Raw genomic sequence first — 21,177 nt, 5'->3', positions numbered from 1 at the left:
AGCAAAGTAAACTAGCTTTAAAGTATCTATTGTCATGAGTGGTACGACTGTTCTCATGGCAAAGCATGCAGAGCTTAATTTGGGAAAATATACTCAATGTGTTTCTTCCAATTTAAAGTATTGTCGACTTGTAAGCCAAGGAATTTGTTTGTTTCAAGTTCCACAATTAATTTTTCTTCAAAACCTATATTTAACCTAGGATATGTCTTGTGCTTAGTAACAAATTTTATGAAGTTTGTTTTTTCAAAATTTAGTGCCAGTTTGTTAGCTCTAATTTATGTTGGCAAAGACATCATTCATGATATTTTCAAGATAGACCAATTCTTGGTGTGCAGTAATGATACTTGTATCATCAGCAAAAAGAATAGGTTTGGATATAGAGTTTATAGTTGCCTGCAGGTCATTTATATATATGAGGAAAAGTAAGGGCCCAAGAACTGAGCCTTGTGGCACTCCGTGATTTACGATACCCCATCCTGAATAGGTATTATGATTGGTATGGGGGCTTTTAATTTCTACTTTCTGCCTTCTATTGTTTAGGTAGGATTTAAACCATTGTCCTGCTATACCTCGAATCCCATATAATTTCAGTTTCATTAGTAATATTTCATGGTTTACACAATCAAATGCCTTGGCTAGGTCACAAGATATTCCACCCACATGCATTTTATTGTTAAGGGCGCACACAATTTCATTAGTGAAACTAAATAGAGCCTTTTCTGTTGAGAGATTTTATCTAAATCCAAATTGCTCCTCGACAAGGATGTTGTTTGAGTTTAAGAAATGATTTACTCTCTTGCAAATAACTTTCTCAAAAATTTTGACAGCAGTGAAATAGGTCTGAAGTTAGAGATGCAGGATTTTTCACCCTTTTTATATAGTGGTTTTACTTTTGAATATATAAGTCTTTCAGGAAATATTCCTACAGCCATTGAATGATTACAGAGATAACTTAATGGAATACTTATATAATCTACGCAAGATTTAAGTACTTTAGATGAAATTCCATCATAACCACATGAATTTTTTTGCTCCTAATCTCATTGGCAATGAGTTGCATAAGCTTCTCCTTACCCCTTGAATTTAGGTGTAATCCACGTCTGGTGTGGTCATACCTATTCACAGATGGCACATCAATTAATCTAATGTGCGATCTGTCCGCATTCCAAAGCGCATGCTCAAGTCTCACATTTGCACTCCTAACCCACTTGCTCATATGAGGCCTGTCATGCCGCTCGAGAAGGCCAACAAAACCAACACTAGTATGTAAGCTTTTCCTGGCAATGCTGTCCATATCAATTTCAATCTTGTAATTCAGGTCCCTGTCAAGGCTATTTCCCGGTCCTCCCACTATAATTACATTATCATCCTTAGTGAAATCTTTGCTTAGTGTTTCTAGTTCCCTAACAACATTGCCAAGTGTAGCATTGGGTTTGAATATATTTGTAACCATATATTCATCCCCTAGGACTGATGGAAGACGTTCACGTAGTCCCCTACCATGACTACCTTCTTACATTTTTTATTCTTAACAATTTGTTTTGCATCTTTTTCCTTTAACTGAGCAGCACCTGAAGGTTCCGACACAGTCAAAGCCTCAAATTTGTTGCTCAGTTTAACAGTAAATTTTGAACCCTTACTAGAGCAAAGACTTTTGTTTCTGTGTTGCGATTTGGCCTTAACTTCAGTCCAAAGAGTGGACGAATAGTTACATTTAATATTAGAGCTGTTATCAGCTTTCAACTCATTAGACCTATTCTTATCTTCCATATCTTAAAACTTACTTAAGTTACAAAGGCTTAGATTAAAGAGAACTATTAATAACAGTGAACAGATTGGAGATGTGGATCTAACTTATGTCAAGTTATTATATCACACTTGAACACTTCACTGCACTTACACTTAGAATCACTTACTGCAATACACAGCACTTCCTATAATTTCACTTCACTTAAAATCAATTGATTTATTTTTTTGGTTAGGCCTAAATTAGTTTGATTTATCTGTAGCTTAAAGATATGTAATGCAATTAGTACAGTAAATAAAGCATAAAACTTAAAAAAAACAAATATAATTTATAACACAGTTATTACAAAAATATGTTACACTAAATTGCAAACCACGTGTCTGTAAGTGTAAAAAACTGTTTGCAGCCAATATGGCGGATACCTACTTCCCCGACTTCCAACGAAAATTACTGTACTTTTAAATTCCCTTATTGGTAAACCAAATACTTTTTACATATATTTAGATTGAAACGTTCTAGTTATGAAAGTACCAGAATATGCTAGTTAGAGAGTTTCAGAATATGAATAAAAACTTATAAAGACGGAGCAACTAATCACACGTACAGGCCTGTAGATCGCGTCACAGAAGACTGGAGACACTTTCAATACCACTATGTAATCCTTTGTGCCCAAAGTATATTGGCCTATGTATAATCGTCTCCAAAACTGAAAAAACATACAATCGAATACAACGCAATTACAATACCACAATTTTCACTGTACAGCCGACTGGACGCTGAAGGTCAGTTGCAAAGCGGTTAGAACTGTCTCTTGAGAAAGCCCATGATGGAAGTAGTGCATTATTGCCAGTTCTCACTTGTTCCTTGCTCACTCATATCAAATGTTCTGTGATGCTACATCTGGCACGACTGTAAATTGTATCATCTCTTTCTACCCCCTCCACCAAGGCACAGCACATGTGACTGGGGCGTGCTTCGGGTATGTCTACACTCATGCGCTTTCGTTTTCAACATTCAATTGTTTCAAATTCATCTCTTGTTAAGTGGCTTACCTTTGTACTAAATGCACGAGTTATTTCCTCTTTAAACTTTGACGGTTTCTTACTCACCGTACTTATCTGACTATGGGCCCACGTGGTTACAAATAGGTCATGCAGGATTTCTGCAGTTCCTAACACAATATCTGTATTCAACATCGTCATAAAGCAGTAACAATCGTTATGCTCCTGAGGTTTCCTTACCTCATCTAACAACATAATTCTACCGTGGTTTTTCTCTTCCATTTCTTGAGTACTCAAATTACTGCTACTAAAATTAGCTTCCTTTAACTGATTGGTGGTAATCACGCACGCTACATATATACCCAAGATCCATGGGTTCTACTATAACTTCTGCGGGAATATTTACATCTTCTTTCCCCTTAATTATACCATTGATGAAATTTTGCGACAATGGAGGGAGAATAGTTGACTCGTCGTGACACTCCAAACACGGTCGGGATGTTCTCGGGTTCTACCCTGAGCTGGGCACTTATCCGCTTCTTCTCCGTGATTTATGGTCATGGGGGTGGCCTGCACTCCACACGCCTGAAGTGCAGTTGTCGGGAGTTCCCTCAATGATCTCAGCCTCAAATCCCACAAGATACTGCGTTTTCCCAATTACTAAAGTACTGTTCTTTAAATCTACCCTTGCCTCTATATGACATAATATGTCAACCCCTAAAATTCCACTATACTCTACAGCAAGAGATGCAACTACAAATCCATAGCAAAACTTTTTTTTCCCTATTGAAAATTTCACATCCTGTGTTCCCATTATTGTCAAAAGATTCCATGACACCCTTTGCCACTTGTTTGGTAGGTTCGATTTCCGCATTACTTACTCCTGCTTTTAGAATCAACTCGCTCCTGAATCAACTAGAACTCGATGTTCTTTTCTGTCAATGGAAATATTCAATAATAATTCTGTCCCTGTGCTGATGGTTGAAAATAATTTCATTAATTCCTCCTTGTCATGCCCCCGTTCTTGGGGCTCGGCGGTGGGGGTCGATTCGCTGAACCGTTTGGGTTTGGGTCTGAATTAGGTGAATTTTTATCTAGGCTCCTCGTATCCCCTGTATGCGGGTCGACTGGACATTCGATATTTCCCTTTCGTATGACTCACAGGTTCAACTACACTCTGTGAGGTCCCTGGTGAACAGGTGGTCTGATCAGTTGGATGGTTGACTGTCAAATCATTTACTCCTCCGTAATTTGGTAAATAATCGGTACGCTCAATCTCTAAATCTTTGCATTCATACCCTAGGGCAATAAATCGTTCAATGATCCTCATTTCTACTTCAAAAACTACGGTCCCCGTAGAGGTTTCATTCGTAAAAACTTGATATAATGAAGCGGCAAATCCCTTTGGTTTACCCTCAAAAGCAATTTCCAAATACGAGTCAACTTCTAAGTTTCCAAAATTATATGCAAACTCGTTAACACGCTGTGGATTGATCTTCATATACTTCCTTAAGAAGTTTTTAACAAGATTTTTAGCAAATATATTTGAGCCTATAAGAGCGTCACTATTCGTTGCTCCTACGACGTGTACCAATAAAACCGTAAATTTTTTGAGTTAAGGGAGGTCTACGACAGCACGACATAATGAAACATTTTTTAAAAATTTACCCACATTCTCTTTCTGCTTTTAAAACACCTCAAATCACTCACTCAGTTAAGGTTCTTTTTTGTCACAGTCCTCTAATTTGAGAAGATGTGTTTAATCACGACGCTGCCACCAATTTGTTGTGGTGATATTGGAGGTGGGTAAGATGAGGGGTTATCGTTAATTAATTAAACTATCTATAATAATATGATTATATAAAATGGTTACACAACTATCAATGATTATCAAAGTATACACATATAACCCTAAAAACATAAAACAATATACTTATAACCTATACTTAACTATGACATATTCAATCTGATACTCTGTTACAATTCTCAGAAGTACTTTACTGACTTCGTAACAATTCTTGAATGACTTTAGTGACAGAAACACAGACAACACTCACAGTGCACAGCCTGCTTGTTAGTTTTGGCTTCCCAGATACTCGTCTCGACGAATACCGCTTGATATTTGCCTTATTTTATACTAATAAAAGTAGTCCAACTGCCCGGGGAGCGGCAGAGTGAAATCTGAATATTGGTCTCTGAATGAGTTACGCTTTCACCGATAATTGCCTCATGTTTTATTACGCATAGAGTGTGACAGTGCGTGGATTCATAGGTCAACCTTGAGTCACTGTCAAACCGATATTTCAAGACCACAATGTCCTTCCTGTTGGTCATTACAATAAGTTACTCATTATACAAAAAGAGGTGAAATTCATACTGTCGAAATTTAAGGTGTGGGAGCATGTTGGTCTCCAAACACAACAGTTCCGGTTCTTTTTGTTTGCAGGAATGGTAGTTCTCAAAATGATGGGAATAAAAGTTGAAAAATATTATGCCTCAGAAGTGGACAAAGATGCTATAAATGTTAGCAAATTTAATCATGGAGACAGAATTGAGCATATAGGAGACGTAGAAACGCTGAGCCCCGAAAAGCTGTCTCGTCTTGGTCCCATAGATTTGCTCTTAGGTGGTTCTCCATGTAGCAACTTAAGCCTGGTCAACCCTGCTCGCAAGGGCCTCTACGGTGGTAAGTGGGTACTGTTTAGTTAAGCACATTCTTAACCTCTTAAAACCAAAGATCATATGAATAATATTTCATAGTTCATTTCTTATTGTGAAGGAAACTGAACACTTCACCATTACGAAGATCAATTTGTTAACGCTGTTTAAGGACTTTACTCTCTGTTTACACTGAGTGTCATATGAAACACATAAATTAAAATGATTTTTTCAAGCAGGTGGGACACATATTTACCACTTGGCTTTAAAGGATTTTTTCTGCTCTGTAGAAACTGACCGTCACATCACCAATGCACTCTCTGGCACTCGTACTGAACGAAGATTTGTCTGAATTCTGTAACAACATAGTATTTTCAATGACTACAGAAACTGAGATGCCTCACAACATTCAAATTAATTTCCCAGAAACATAAAAGAGTTTGTAATTCTGCTAATGAGAACCCATATTTTCATTTCTAAGGTCTAAGATCTATAAATTTCTGCTTCAAGATTTCATCAAATGCTGGTGCGCTGCCCTGTCGGAAGAAACAATTACTTCAGTTCAGAGCGTCCAGAGTATTATTGATATAACACTTTGAGATATTCTCAGAAATAACAGTGCCCTCATTATTTGTGATAATACCTTTTGTTAAATTTGGCCATAATGCTAACTTGCGCAGGTTCGAAAAGAACTGCTTTCGGCTGCTGATCACGTTCAATCATAACTAAATGGGAGGTCTATCTAATATGCAAAATACGTGTTTTTCATTGCTGAAAGTCGCCACATCTACTGCAGTAAAATTGTAAACAAAACATGACATGCACAGACTTCTCTTCTTCTTCTTCTTCTTCTTCTATGGCTCTCTGGTCGGTATTCGGTCCACGGCCTCCTCAATTCTCCTCTTCCATTCGGTCCTATCCTCCACTGCCTTCTTCCAATTTCAAATCCTCAGGAGCAGTGTGGCATCCGTTCCAACTGCATCCTCCCGTCTGTTCCTGGGTGACATACATAGACATTATGATACAAATACTGCATGTCGTTAAAACAGGTCTTGAAGAACAGGGTCAAATGTTTTGGTTAGATTAATCTACCTCAGAATAGGGTCCAGTGAATGGCTGTTTCGTAAACACTGAAAAGAAACTTAGGTCCCACAGAAGGTGGAGAATTTTCTGACTTAAGAAACCAATTACTGGCTTTTCAACATGGACTCTGTTTGAGGGAGTTAGTTAATTAATCAGAGTAGACAAGACCTGATGTTCAGTTACAAGTGACCTTACATCCAGGCAAATATTCTGTTTCATGTCATAAGACATTAAACATTATACAGTGGTTATGATGCATTTTCTTCAGAAACACTGATGTTCGTTGATCTATTTTCTTTAGCAAGATGTATACATCACAACACTGAAATGTAAGACTGAATAACTTTTGCAGTATCATTCACAAATATTCTTTCTTCAGATGCACCAGCATTTGATGAAATCTTGAAGCAGAAATTTATAGATCTTAGAAATGAAAATACGGGTTGTCATTAGCAGAATTACAAACTCTTTTATGTTTCTGGGAAATTAATTTGAATGTTGTGAGGCATCTCAGTTTCTGTAGTCATTGAAAATACTATGTTGTTACAGAATTCAGACAAATCTTTGTTCAGTACGAGTGCCAGAGAGTGCATTGGTGATGTGACGGTCAGTTTCTACAGAGCAGAAAAAATCCTTTAAAGCCAAGTGGTAAATATGTGTCCCACCTGCTTGAAAAAATCATTTTAATTTATGTGTTTCATATGACACTCAGTGTAAACAGAGAGTAAACTCCTTAAACAGCGTTAACAAATTGATCTTCGTAACAATGAAGTGTTCAGTTTCCTTCACAATACGAAATGAACTATGAAATATTATTCATATGATCTTTGGTTTTAAAAGGTTAAGAATGTGCTTAACTAAACAGTACCCACTTACCACCGTAGAGGCCCTTGGGAGCAGGGTTGACCAGGCTTAAGTCGCTACATGGAGAACCACCTAAGAGCAAATCTATGGGACCAAGACGAGACAGCTTTTCGGGGCTCAGCGTTTCTACGTCTCCTATATGCTCAATTCTGTCTCCATGATTAAATTTGCTAACATTTATAGCATCTTTGTCCACTTCTGAGGCATAATATTTTTCAACTTTTATTCCCATCATTTTGAGAACTACCATTCCTGCAAACAAAAAGAACCAGAACCAAACTGAAATTTCAACAAATAACAAGCCAGTCAGTGAGAATTTTTCTTTCAACCTTTGTTAGTGCCCAGATGTGGTATGCAGGAAACCTTTTACCAATGAGTCTGATGCAAATGTCACAAGTCAAATACTAATCGCATCGTCATTCAAGATATTCCACGGAGATGTCACTCTCAGTGCAATGATACTTAGCACTGCAAAAGACCGCACACATGAGTAAGTCACTGACCATTTATTTTAATCAGATTTATGGTTTATTTTAATTCCATATAGTTAAACACTGCAGATATGATAGAGACACATGTTTTGTTTTTAATGTGTCCAATATCTTCAAAAATATAACAAGTATGATAAAAAATAAATTACAAAGATGGTCAGATGTTATTTTGCCCCTTAATATGTTACTATAATGATATCACGCATTATAACATAAAGTAGCCCTCGATTTGCACAGGTCCAATTAGCGCCAATTTTGAAACCAGAAAGTCAAAAAAAAATATTTTGCTATTATTTATATATAATGTTTTACAATGTTTCTCGTACTGCTTCCTATACTAAATCATAATTCTTGCATCGCTGATTTTGAATAAAACTATAAATACAGTCATCCCTGCAATTTCATTCTATCCCTATGAAAGTAAGCAGTATACATCAAATCTCACCTCTTCATGTGATCAGACTTGACTTCTATCCCTGCTACTGGTCCTGATATTTACATAACTGCTGCTAACCTCATCACATGTCAATACGACTGAAACCTGACAACTCTCGACATAGGGTAACTGTCACATGTATCGAACCAGACTACCTATCACCTCTAACAGTCATCTACTGGGCTTGAGATTTTTGCAAGCCAATCTAAGTTCATAATGAATACCCAACCCCAAATTTACATGCATTATTACCTATCCCCTTGCTCAACACAGCAAACTCAAATTTACCACAAGCTCCAATCACTGTGCACACTATACTCACATGTCAACAAAACTAAATTACTTACATTGGCACTTCTTCTTCTATGGCCTCCTCAACTCCCCTCTTCCATTCTGTCGGAGGTTTTGTTCTTCCTTTTTATGGTGCAAGGTTGTTAGCCTTGCGACCAATCCCCAACCTGGAGGACCAGGGTACCTGTCTTAGTCTGACCTCTCCCCCTCGACCAATCTGGCTAGGGAGGCCCTACCAGTAGCTAAGCTACAGCCAGCATAGCTCTTGGGGTCACTGAGGTACTCAAGCCCCACTACCACGACAAGGTGCAGGTACCATTAAGTGGGGACATTGACACTTACTTATTAGTAACAAGACCACATTAAAGGCTTCACAGCACTACACATATCACACGTGTAACAAAACCTCTAATTAACAAAATCATTTCACAAATAGTCACTACCCACGTCTATAAATGATATCTAACCTTAAATTTCAATAGGCAATGACCCCTATATTGATTAGAAATCATCAATGCCTCAAATGTACCACAGACACAGCAATAATGCCACTCACTCACTACACACAACACTGGAAATCTTGCAGGTTAATCTAGAAAATTATACTCTAGGAACTAGTTACTGCAGACAAAATATGTCCAAAGAAAGAATAAGTATTTTTGTAAAAAAAATCTAAAATCAATCAGATTTAATGCATCACTGCAATGAACAAAACATAGATCTTTAAACTTTGCATACCGTGTAGTGCATTAAAATATAAAATAAGTAAACAACTATTAACACTATAAAAAAGCACTTGCCATTTTACGCGTTTAAACCTCAAGAGGTCATCAGTGGCATCAGGGAAATTAATTAATTTAATCAAATGGTTTAAACTGTATTTAGAAAATAAATAATGAATAGGGTATTTAACAAAATTACTTCACGCGACACTGCACTTGAGGTTATTCACAAGGGCTGAACTCTGCACTTACTTATTGTTCGGATGGTCCGGTGGCCGTAGTTGGTCTGTGGCGAGCTGTTGTTGTATCGCCCTTACCTGTGAACTCCATAATCGTAGGTGTGAGACTGTCAGTTGGAATGCATGGGGTATAGATAAAAGCTCGAATTCAGGGTGGCGAACTATTGAAAATTTACTTTCTCCTGTTCAATGCCAGGTCAAATAATACGTTTGAATCTTTGGCGTTTTAATGATGGCTTTTGTTTACTTTTGTATATATGGAATTTTTCTAAAATATCTAGCATTTTACCCTTTGGAGCTACTCTTAATATGTCCATGATATCTATGGGGCCGTGTTCGGCATATTTCGATTTTGTTAAATTGAATCCAGTTTAAACCATCTGAATAAATGAATTAATTTTCCTGATGATGACCTTTTGAGGTTGAAACGCATATGGCAATAGTCTAGTGTTAATAGTTGTTTGCTTATTTTATATAGAATGCTTTGTTGTGCAATTGGAATCTAAATTCTCCAACACATATGTCCTAGCTATATACAGATTTCCCACAGGTGATTTTGAAATATTGTTTAGAAAATTAGAAAGCACTATAAATTACCTTCACTAACCTAAGGCAGAATTTGTCATTTGCAGTGACTTCAATGTTAATTATCTTACTGAAAGCTACCACAAACAATGTCTGAACTCCCTACTAACATCCTTTAATCTCATGTCAAGTTAACTTCACCACAGAATTCAAAATTACTCCGGGACTGCCACTAATAATGTTTCTATACACAGTTCCAGGAAAGTTCATATTTGTATTGCACCTGTGACCAATGGGCTCTCTGATCATGACGCTCAACTTCTAGTTATAAAAAATTTAGAATCGATCTCCAATTATAATTACAGGAAACGATTCAATCTTATAAATAATGACACTATTAAAGAATATATAATGCACCTAAATAATGAAAACTGGGAGTCAGTATTAAACAGACACGTAGATTCAAAAATGAAACACATTCCTAAATATCTTCTTAACAATTTTTGAAGCGAGTTTCCCCATCGCAACAGAGAAAAATATGGTTGAAAATAATGAATAGATTACTAGACATCAAAACATCTTGTAAACATAAACAAGATCTTTTCCTAAATTGCCAAGTATGTCTATCACAGACCAATTTCATTACTAACAGCATTCTAAAATATTTTTTAAATTCATGTCCTTGCAGGTGAATAATTAGGATCTAGAAAAAATCTCTCAACTGATAGTCATGTTCAATTTTACAGATAAAACCCTAAGTGCACTAAATAATAAAGTGCATGTTGGTGGAATATCTTGTGATCTTGCTAAAGCATTCAAATGTGTACGAGTAAACCATGAACTATTACTACCAAAACTAAATTTTTATGGAATTTGAAATATAGCTGCTCAGTGGTTTAAATTGCACCTTCATGACAGAAAGCAACAAGTAGAAATAAAATCATCATATTCAAATGATAGAACCTACTCAAATTGAAGCATTGTAAAACATGGAGTGCCTCAAGGTTCAATACTTGGTCCTCTTGTTTTTCTCAAATAAATCAACAACCTGCCCCCAACCATCAACTCTCTATTTAAACCTATACTCTTTGCTGACGATGTCACATCCAGAAACTGTTTTCAAAATCGCATAAATGATGTCTTTGCTAGATTGAACATATGGATTCAAGCCAATAAACACATTAAATTTTGACAAAACAAATTTCATGAAATTTTGTACTAACAACAGAATTTGTATAAATCTAAATGTGGGGTATTTATTTAGTGTTCTGTCTGACGACAGGTCCATATGAACAGGATCCTTCCATCCTTTTCTCGGACTGGGACCTGTTCATATACGTTCTTGGCAGATGATCCAGAAGTGGTTTGCCATTGCCTTCTTCTGTGTGTGAATGGAGTAATTGTTGGGATGCCACGGAGGAAAACTCCGTGTTGCCTAGACCACGGCCTTGCCCAACACAAGTTATAAATTCGGTCACCGCCGGGAATCGAACCCGAGACCCCAGGATTACAAGGCCAGCGTTCTAACCGCTAGACCACCGTGGCGGTCCAAGTAACTTGGTAAAGAATGAGAATGATCTGTTTGTAGACACCCACAAAATTTATAATAAGTGGAAGAATCACTTCTCTCAGCTATTGAATGTTCACAGGGTTAATGATGTTAGGCAGACAGAAGTACATACTGCTGAGCGATTAGTACCTGAGCATAGTCCTTTTGAGGTTAGAATTGGTATTGAAATTTGGAAAAGGTATAAATCGCCAGGTAGTGATCAAGTTCCGACAGAACTGGTTCAAGCAAGAGGGGAAACATTACTCCTAAATTCTATTTGGAATATGGAAGAAAGGCAATAAAGCTTACTGTAGCAATTATCGTGGCAAATCTCTTACAAACTTCATAAAACTTTCATCCAGCACCCTCCTCTCAATATAAAGTCGATAGGTAGACGAAATTACTGGGGATCATCCATGTGGGTTTCAACATAACAGGTCAACTACAAACGAGATTTTTTGTACTCATATATTTGAGAAAAAATGGGAGTGCACTCAGACAATACATCAGCTATACACAGACTTCAAGAAAGCCCATACTTCAGAAGGGAAGTATCGTACAATATTCTCAGATTTTGATATACCCATGAAACTAGTTACGCTTATTAAAATGTTTAAATGAAACGTATAGTACAGTCCATATAAGTGAACATTTGTCTGACATGTTTCCTGTTCAAAATGGTCTGAAACAAGGAGATGCTTTATCACCATCGCTTTTCATCTTTGCTTTAGCATATGCAATTCAGAAGGTCCAAGAAAACCAAGTGGGACTGAAGTTGAACGGGATGCGTTGGCTTCTGGTCTGTGCCGATTATGCAAATCTACGGGGGGATAACATAAACACCATAAAGAAAAGGACATAAGCTCTAACTTATGCTAGTAAGTAGGTTAGTCTAGAAGTAAACACAAAAAAATAACTAAGTACAGATAGGACTCGGTTTATGCCTCTCATAGATCACGATTGCAGGGGGTGATGAGTCATGACTCAGCCCGACTTCCTAGACACAGGTGGTCCCGACATTGTTATAAAACTATAATACTAAATGATAAACTGTGGCCAGAAATTTAAATATTTAAACAAAAAATGAAATTTAAAATGCGACGACACAAATGAGCTCGAGAGTCATGGTGGAGAGCTTTCAACAGAAGAATTAGAAGAGCTAGCTGAGCAACTGTCCAAAGAAGACACAGAGGAAAGTGAAGCTGACCCTGCAATGCCGGTTAGGACACTAACAGTGAAATCAATGCAAGAAGCTATTGCTCTTATTAATAAGGGATGTGAGATCTTCTGTAGCAACGACCCCAACTGGGAGTGGAGCTTAACTGTTAAGAGAGGAATTGAGAGTTCTACAGCAATACTATTACTTATTATCAGAAAAGAGGAAAACCAAACAGTCATCTATTCTGTCGTTTTTAAAGCAGTACATTTTCTTTCTTTTTCTTAAACATTACACAATTTTCAATACATAAATTTCATAAAATAAAACCTTTTTCAAGTACTTTGTGTTGATTACTTAAATTCTTGGAACGGAACCTAATGTATTTACGTACGTTCCCATTACATTTTTGCTTTAATTTACACCGCTTCATTTTACGCTGGAAATCTCGGGAACCTAACCCCGGTGTAAACCGAGTCCTACCTGTATATGTTGATGTCTCGTCAGCGGAATGCAGGGCAAAATCATAACATCGAGATAGCTAATGAATCCTTTCAAAATGTGACAAAGTTCAGATACTTGAGAGCAATAGTAGCAAATCAACATTTTTCTAATAAGGAAATTACAAGCAGATTAAATTGGGGTAATGCTTGCTACCTCTCAGTCCAGAGCCTTTCGTCTTTTCATCTGCTGTCTAAAAACATAAAATTGAAATATACAGAGCTGTAATTTTGTCTGTGGTTTATTATGGGTGAGAAACTTTGTCTCTGACATTGAAGGAGGAATGTAGACTGAGGATGTTTGAGAACAGGGCGCTGAAGAGAAGGGATGAATTACTAGGACACTGGAGAAATATGTAGAATTACGAGCTTTGTAAGTTGTACTTGCCAAATACAATTACATTAATCAAGTCAGGAAGGATGAGATGGGCAGGGCATGTAGCCCACATGGGACAGAAGAGGTATGCATGAAATGCATACAGGTGTCAATGGGCAAACCAGAGGGAGAGAGACAAATAGGAAGATCTAGACATAGGTAGGAGGACAATATTAAGATGGATTTTGGATAAATAGGTTGGGGTGGTATGCATTGGATTCATCTGGCTGAAGATATGGACCAGTGGCAGGCTCTTGTGAACACAGTAATAAACCTTTGTGTTCCATAAAATGTTGAGAATTTCTTCAGTGGCCGAGCGAAAGATGGCTTCACAGGAAGAACTCACTCCATGAAGTAACTAAATAAGCACATTAAAACTTACACTAGAAGCCTAAAAGTAGAACATCATTTGGTTTGATTAGGCAAACCAGAGAAGTGACACATAAAAGTTACAAACAAAAAGCTTCTCTTGAAATGCTGCTGGCGTTCTCCTGGGTTCTGACACTGTGTGAACACCAACAACATTGTCAGTGCTGCGTAAACCTCAAATGTCACGTATCTCAAAATGTTTACCGCTTGAAATAATTCCCTTTTCAGCAACATATATGACCCAAACAATTCTCTTGTGAAGTTATGTTATTAACTTTCACCAAAGTGGTTCGATTGAATCTCAATGTCTATTGTACATGAGGCTAGAGTAAGCCAGAATGACAGTAACAATTTAATCATTCCAGCAACTTAGCATGATTTAAGCACATCTAAATGAATCATGAATTATAACATATCTTTGTGTGTTAAACTTAATACTGACTATTATTTCTAAAGTACATAGTTCTTTTAACATAGAAGTTTTCTGTGTCAAAACATTCACAATTAAATATACTCACACTGCATGATCTATTAGAGTTCTTAATCTGTCATGTACAGAGTAAAGTAATGAAGCAATGAACAGCATAACACACTTGATATTTGAGTGAACAGTCATACAGCATTTCTTAGGACAAAAGCTCTTGGTCCATACCCATAGCATCCAGAAACAGTCCCATTGGAGTTCTCTTCAGGCCAATCACTTCCATTTTATTGACAAGTTTGTTCTTCACATTCCGAAGTCTCATAGATGAGTGGATGAAGGTCACTATGAAACAGATGTTAAAACTTATGGTATTATTAAGGGAATGAGTGCATGGTACCATACTGGCCCAAGTATAGGCTGTCATTTTTATTACATGAAACAAATGTAATGTTATCAATTATTATTTTTTCAATAAACCTACATGAGTTATCGTTTGACATAATACGAGTGGAAAAGAGCACCAAAAATTATCTAACACACTGTGCCAACTGCAGAAGTTACAAAACAGATCAACAGCTCATCTTCAGCAGCCTGCCTTCATTTCTGAAATCTAAAGTCAAAATTTCCTTTGTTTTCCCTCTTCTAACTCTGACTCGCTACCCCGACTTGCTTCATACGAAATAAATTACAGAATAACATGACACTATACTCTGGGATGAAATTTAATTCATCAAACCTAAGCACCATGCTGCACTGAATATAAAATACTTAGGGATTTTTGTAATATTTCCTACTGGACACTTTGCACAGGTATACCTCACCATATACTGGCCTAAAACTTATTTATATTACAGATATAAGCAATTAAACTTCTAATAAAAACTGAGTTCACTTGCTCATAATGGCAGAGACCTTCAGCAACTTCTCCTAAAAACTTTCTTCGTCACCTCCTTCCCTCAACCACGTTCCCACTCCTCTATTCTGCCAATCGGGCCCTTCGCATCCCACTTGCGAGCTACTGCCTGCCGTACACGAGGCTTCATGAAACCCCCAATCTATTCACCTCAAAGATGGCAACTGCACTGTTTGCCAAAATGGAAAAACCACATAAATGTAGGTCATCCCCAAAAGCTGAAGTTACACAGTTCAACCTGAGCTACAGATGAACTTCACTATTTACAATTATTTCACTTCAACTCTGTTTCAATGCTGAAGACTTGTCTTGCTAATTACTATTCCAATATGTGCATGAAAAAATTCCAGAGGTCTTTATCATGAATCACATTACATGGCACTGCTTTCTCTGAATATGCATCATGGGAACGTAGGAGCAAATATGGAGGACAACTTGAAATGCAAAACTTTTAAAAGACAGATGAAATGCAGCAGCACACCACCAGTACACAGTCATTACTTCAATCCTGCTGGATCAACATATTGCCTAGTTTACAGCATATTTTATTAGACAGGAAGAAAAAGGGGAGGGGAGGGGGGGCAAAAATTAACTGGCCTGCTGCCCAGGTTTGTCGAGACACGTAAGAAAATACGCAACACTTCTATGCAATGGGCACTGAAATATTGCAACAGTTACACAAATACTGGAGCAAAAAGACTTAAACGCGACAGTGCCTCTGCTAAGCATGTCACTTTACATACTTCGCAATTAAGCTACGTAGGCTAGACCTGCTGTAATTTTCGAAAGTCTGAACTGCACCTAGTTCATGATCAACACCTACTACTCATGAGGCCCTGCCAGAAATGTGCTCCTACTAGGTTCAACATCACAGAACAAATATGTTACAACACAGAACTGTTATTACAGTGTGTCATTCACTTATCTACGCAGAATACCACATAAACTGAAAGATCTTGGTGAGGAGGCTGGTCTAGAAATAAAAACAAATGAGTAAATTTATATTAATGTTCTTCCACTTAAATGCTGGGTAATAAAAAATTAAAAGCAGGTTAATTTCTGGGAATTCGTCATCATAGAGCTCATTCTAATGTATGCATCCCTCTATCTATAAATGTAAAGATTACAGCATAAAAAATAAAAAAAACTCCTTGCTGCTTTATATTAAATGAAACTTGGTCTGTTACACTGAGGAAGAACACAGATCAAGCGAGAACAGGGAGATGGGGAGACTATGTGGCCTGACAGAGAGAAAGTGGCAGGACAAATGGGAAACACTGAATAACACCAAATAAAAACAATGAAATGTGCAAGGCATGAAGCATGCATGACAGCTGAAAAATGCATGTAATACTTTTGGAGGAAGAAAACATGAAGGGAAGAGTAGGCGCTGAGGAATATGAACATAGATCGGAGGACAATGTTAAAAATGATCAGGTGGTTTACTTTTGTAAACACTGTAATGAGCCTCAGTTCTTGTTAGCAGTGGAACTCTGAAGACGTCTTGACATTTCATTTACTTAATAAAGATATATTATAAATGTTGTAGTTTCAATGTAATTTGCAAAGACAATGCAGCAACAAACCATATTACTGATCAGTACAGACAAGGTTCACTCCTATAAAATTTGACAGGTAATGCTATGCTAGTCATACATATTAAGACATCGCTAAAATTACTAACATGTGAACTTAATTCTCAAAATTCTTTTACAAAACGTTTTTAGTCTTATAACTGATTAAAATGGATAAATGTCAATATCACGTGTAAAAATCATGCTCAAAACATTAAACTTTCACAGCATGGCAGCAATGTGACATTTATGTACAACTTCAAATTCTTTAATTAGAAGGCAGCACTATGCCAACCCATGAGAATACTTCAGGAAGTAAAACTGAATGACTTAGTGAATGGAGAAGACTATTCTTTGATGTCGACTTTAACAGCACAAGGAAGCGCGCACACTTTCAGACTGCAGTGGCAATATGGTTAATCAACAAGACACGACTTTTATCTTTTGGTACCATTAAATGTGTGAAATGAAAATTCAGAAATGCAAGAACAAATACCAATTATGCCAGAACTTACACTTCAAAGTGACAGAGGAAGAACTGGACAGGTGAAGCAAGCAATGCAAAGATATTGTGTGCGTCCATACATACCCACGACTGGTAACAGAATACCGAGGAGGAAAATTATTACTGAGCCAAGCATGTACACAATGAAATATCCTCCACCCAACACAATGAGGACACTGATGACTGGATGGTCCTTCTTGAACCTTGTAGCTGACCTCCTGGCATTTGTCAAATAGTAGAACAAACCAAATGCGACCCCAATGGCCAACATCCCACACAGCATTTTCATGGGATGAATTATGCTGTAAATAAAAGTTGAGTGTAAAACTGCACCATGTGATTTGCTAGGAAACTTCTTCACCAATCAAAATTCATGTATGAAGGAGTGAGGGTACAGTTCTGTGTATTCTCATCTTCAACACCAGTTACTGCAAAGTATATTTAACAAATTACACATACAACTTTAAGAAACATGATATATTTCATAATACGCTGCACAAGTTTCTTTACCTACTGATCTGTTCTGTAAACTGTATGAACTGGAGATTGTATACAGTGAGAACCAAGTTGCATCTTGGTTATGTAATTTTGTTCATGGAGTACCTGAACCTTCTATTGCCCCTTCCTACTCCTCTGACCCACAAGTTTATCTTCCTCTCACCCCTTCCCCCTCTCTCTCCAATAATGTCACCCACTGTCCACAACCTTCAAACAAGGAAGTCACTTTATGGTCTGACCTGCAAGCATCAGCATCACGCTAAAAGTAAAAAAAAATACCTGGGAATAGGTTTAATTCTGTTCGTACAGTTTGTCAGTGCAAAAACTGACATTTCTCACTTCTCCCTTGTTCCTTCTATTATGTCAGTTCTCGAAGTACGTTCCTTTTATCGGTGAAGCAGACCTTCGTCAGCTTAACATTATGTCACACGTGATCAGCTACAATTACCAGTTTTTAACAAAGCAGCTATGAACATGATGGTAACGCTGTAACTGGAGGCCATGTCAGGGAAGAAAATGGCACACCCACTGTTTGAACTATCATACAGTTGTATTAATAAATCTGAGAACATGCTTAACATGGGCTACTAAAGGCATTAAAATATCTTGCAAACATAAAAGATATCTTAGCTAAATTGTCAATGTTGTAGCAACCAAATACAGAAAATTCACTACAGGAAATATTTCAAGATACTTGTTCAAGTCATCAAAGAGGCTAAACACATGCAATACAATTAACAGATACTAGTCAATTAATAAAATCAAATCAGGGAAATATTCTACAGAAGAAGTGACCACATTAACAAAGATAAAAGATAATGCAATAAACGATACTAAAGACGGCTGTCTTCTGGGTTACTGCACCAAGTAGCCTGGTAGAAGTTTACCAACGTTTCAGACGTTCTTGCTGCCAGAACTAGGCTCAGAATGCTTTGATGTGACTGTCACAACACTCATGAAAACATAAACTTTAAAATCAGTGTACTTTCCTTACTTCTATTTTATCATGTCATATGAAATTATTTGCAGGGGATCCTCAACACACAATAAAAAAGTATTTTACATGCAAAACGTAGGTCATTAGAATAATGGCAGACATTAAAGGGATCAAGAATGACCTAGAAGCAAGTGGTTGTATACCAGGATCAAACAACCACTACAGAAAAAAACCCACCACACTCGTTTTTAGTCACAAATGTTGTTGCACAGGCAAGAAACACAATGCAAGACTTCTTTCAAACAACAATGTTAAAAGTAATTATACAGCTTACAAAGAAACATTTGACATTTAAAAACAGTCATGACTCACCCGACCAAAATAAATATTACTATGGAGAGAACGAAGTAGTTTGTTTGGTAATACAAAAGATTGCTGATGACTCTGTTACCCCATTTCTCAAAATCCTTAAAATTTGGTATCTGAAACCTAGCAGACACCAAGAGAAAATCGTCCAAACTCCTTAAAGGTGATATTTCTACTTCCATTTTCTTCTTGGTCATTTTGATATATCGCGATTACACCGAATCGAATGAATCCTATCGAATTCTTCCATCGTTACAAACTATCGATTAGAACAAATGTTTAAAATAACCAACAAATTTAATCGCATAGCAGTCGAGTGATTCTAATAGCTGTATTGATATGTGGTCATTAAAGCACATGATAGACCTACAAATGTAAAAACACGTGGATGTTCCAATCAGACTATACGTATAGACGCTCTAAGGTTCATTCCTTAGAGTGAAAAGCTGAAAATCTCTCGGACCATTTAAGATACCTAGACATAATGACAAGACCATGTAAGATACTTAGACATACTGACAAGTATGGAACGTTCTTTGCCGAAAATACCCACAGTTTTTCCGAGTAAACAGCATCGTACCTCGTGCGTGGGGAGGATTTCAAATGAAATTAACTTCCGCTAATCATCCCACCGCGTAACCCGCGATATAGTAGAAGTATCTGAATCCACCACTAAAGATGCCTCATTATCTTATCTCCCATTGAGTTAACATAGCCAGGCACTACATTCTTATATAAAATGAAATCACCGGGTACCAAATGTCCACAGCCTTGAACAGAATACAATTTACTTATATTCCATAAAACCTTCATAAGCCCTAGCCAATGATGTAGAGCACTCCATACAAATATAAATTACAGTTACGACAATAATTTGCAGTCAATTATAGTATTACCACAAAAATACACACGAAAGCATAAAAACTATCGTTTACATGTATTCATAGTAGCACAGCATTTCTTCTTCTTTTATGGCGTGACAGCCCAAAGTCAAGCCTTGGCCTCCTTGGCACAGAATTTCAGGTAGAGGTGAATTATTCTGTGTTGTAGGGCAGAGATAGGGGATGGCTTAAACTTCTTTATATTGGGGGAGGGGGAGATTATTGAATAGCTTAATTCCAGTATTTTGTACTTATATTGTGGATACCTGAGTTTCTTTGAAATTTTTCTCACTCTGTTCTGCCATGTTGAATGCCAGAATGTTCAGAATGAAGTGATTTGTCAATGTCCACTTTCTAAATTAATTGCCTTTACAGATGCAACATACTTACCTTTTCCTCCACACGCAATCATTTTGAATTCACAAATATTTCTTTCTTAGAAAATATTTGTTTCCTGTATGGAAGTGTGGCACAAATTTCATAACTTTTTTGCAGGCTAAGATGCCATTACAACCATCTGGGCTATAATATGGTATTTAAAGAACTTTGTTGTGGCCACCAACTCAATTCATGACATCTCAACAAATGTGTAGAATATATGTAAAAGATTTCCAAGAATGAAAACACTTTTACCAGTCCTATTACATGCTTCAGTTCTTGAATATCTCAGTGCAAAAATTATTTCCAAATGCATCAGTTCCTAGATGATCATAAAATTACATCGATTGCTTAGAGGCTAGCAGAAACTAGCTATAGTCTAATAACTACAGTTAATACTGTCATGAACATTCAGAATCAGAAACTACTATACATGATAGCAGAGGATACTAACTACCTGTCTACAGTCAGAGAAATATCTAAACTAGAACCGGAACACATATTTTTAACAAAATAGCATATAAAATTGAAAATGTTATTCATCTTTCCTTAAAGAATATATAGTATGATTTAATGTAGTGTAAATAATGATTAAAAGAATAATCTCCAATAAGCCAACACATATATTTAAAAATGTATCAAGCTAGACATTGTATTCACTGATAATTTTGTAATACAAAGTCAGTGCCCTCTG

The 21,177-nt window shown here is 36.9% G+C and overlaps 1 protein-coding gene across 3 annotated transcripts; it reads right to left on the bottom strand.

Annotated features, from left to right (window-relative positions):
- Nucleotides 1-4,591: 4,591 nt before the first annotated feature.
- On the bottom strand, nucleotides 4,592-19,594 carry Jwa (PRA1 family protein Jwa). Of its 3 annotated transcripts, XM_022074395.2 has the most exons (7): nucleotides 19,231-19,594; nucleotides 17,508-17,725; nucleotides 14,660-14,773; nucleotides 8,628-12,426; nucleotides 7,366-7,605; nucleotides 6,236-6,402; nucleotides 4,592-5,761 (listed from the first exon to the last, which is right to left on the bottom strand). In XM_022074395.2, exons 1-4 carry the CDS (start codon nucleotides 19,419-19,421, stop codon nucleotides 12,323-12,325), a joined length of 627 nt encoding a protein of 208 aa, XP_021930087.1. In that variant the 5' UTR covers nucleotides 19,422-19,594; the 3' UTR covers nucleotides 4,592-5,761; nucleotides 6,236-6,402; nucleotides 7,366-7,605; nucleotides 8,628-12,322. The 3 variants fall into 3 exon arrangements, with proteins under 3 accessions (XP_021930087.1, XP_087210797.1, XP_087210796.1); XM_087354671.1 differs by having other exon boundaries at nucleotides 4,592-6,402; nucleotides 14,526-14,773; nucleotides 19,231-19,589; XM_087354670.1 differs by having other exon boundaries at nucleotides 4,592-6,402; nucleotides 8,628-14,773; nucleotides 19,231-19,589.
- Between the last annotated feature and the right edge of the window lie 1,583 nt (nucleotides 19,595-21,177).

The sequence above is a fragment of the Zootermopsis nevadensis genome, unplaced genomic scaffold (assembly GCF_977971745.1).
Source record: "Zootermopsis nevadensis isolate Lab colony 2312 unplaced genomic scaffold, Znev_1.0 Znev_ptg000023l, whole genome shotgun sequence".
NCBI lineage: Eukaryota > Metazoa > Arthropoda > Insecta > Blattodea > Termopsidae > Zootermopsis > Zootermopsis nevadensis.
Note: the sequence above shows the minus strand (reverse complement) of the source record. Positions and strands in the feature narration are given on the sequence as shown.

What these genes read in the sequence shown, in the direction of transcription:
- Jwa (XM_022074395.2), bottom strand. Translation starts at nt 19,421, where the DNA reads ATGACCAAGAAGAAAATGGAAGTAGAAATATCACCTTTAAGGAGTTTG. An exon ending in TATTCTGTTACCAGTCGTGG is followed by an intron (nt 14,774 to 17,507) that starts GTATGTATGGAC and finishes TCTGTTTCATAG; the next exon opens with TGACCTTCATCCACTCATCT. An exon ending in ACTGTTTCTGGATGCTATGG is followed by an intron (nt 12,427 to 14,659) that starts GTATGGACCAAG and finishes ATCCCCCCGTAG; the next exon opens with ATTTGCATAATCGGCACAGA.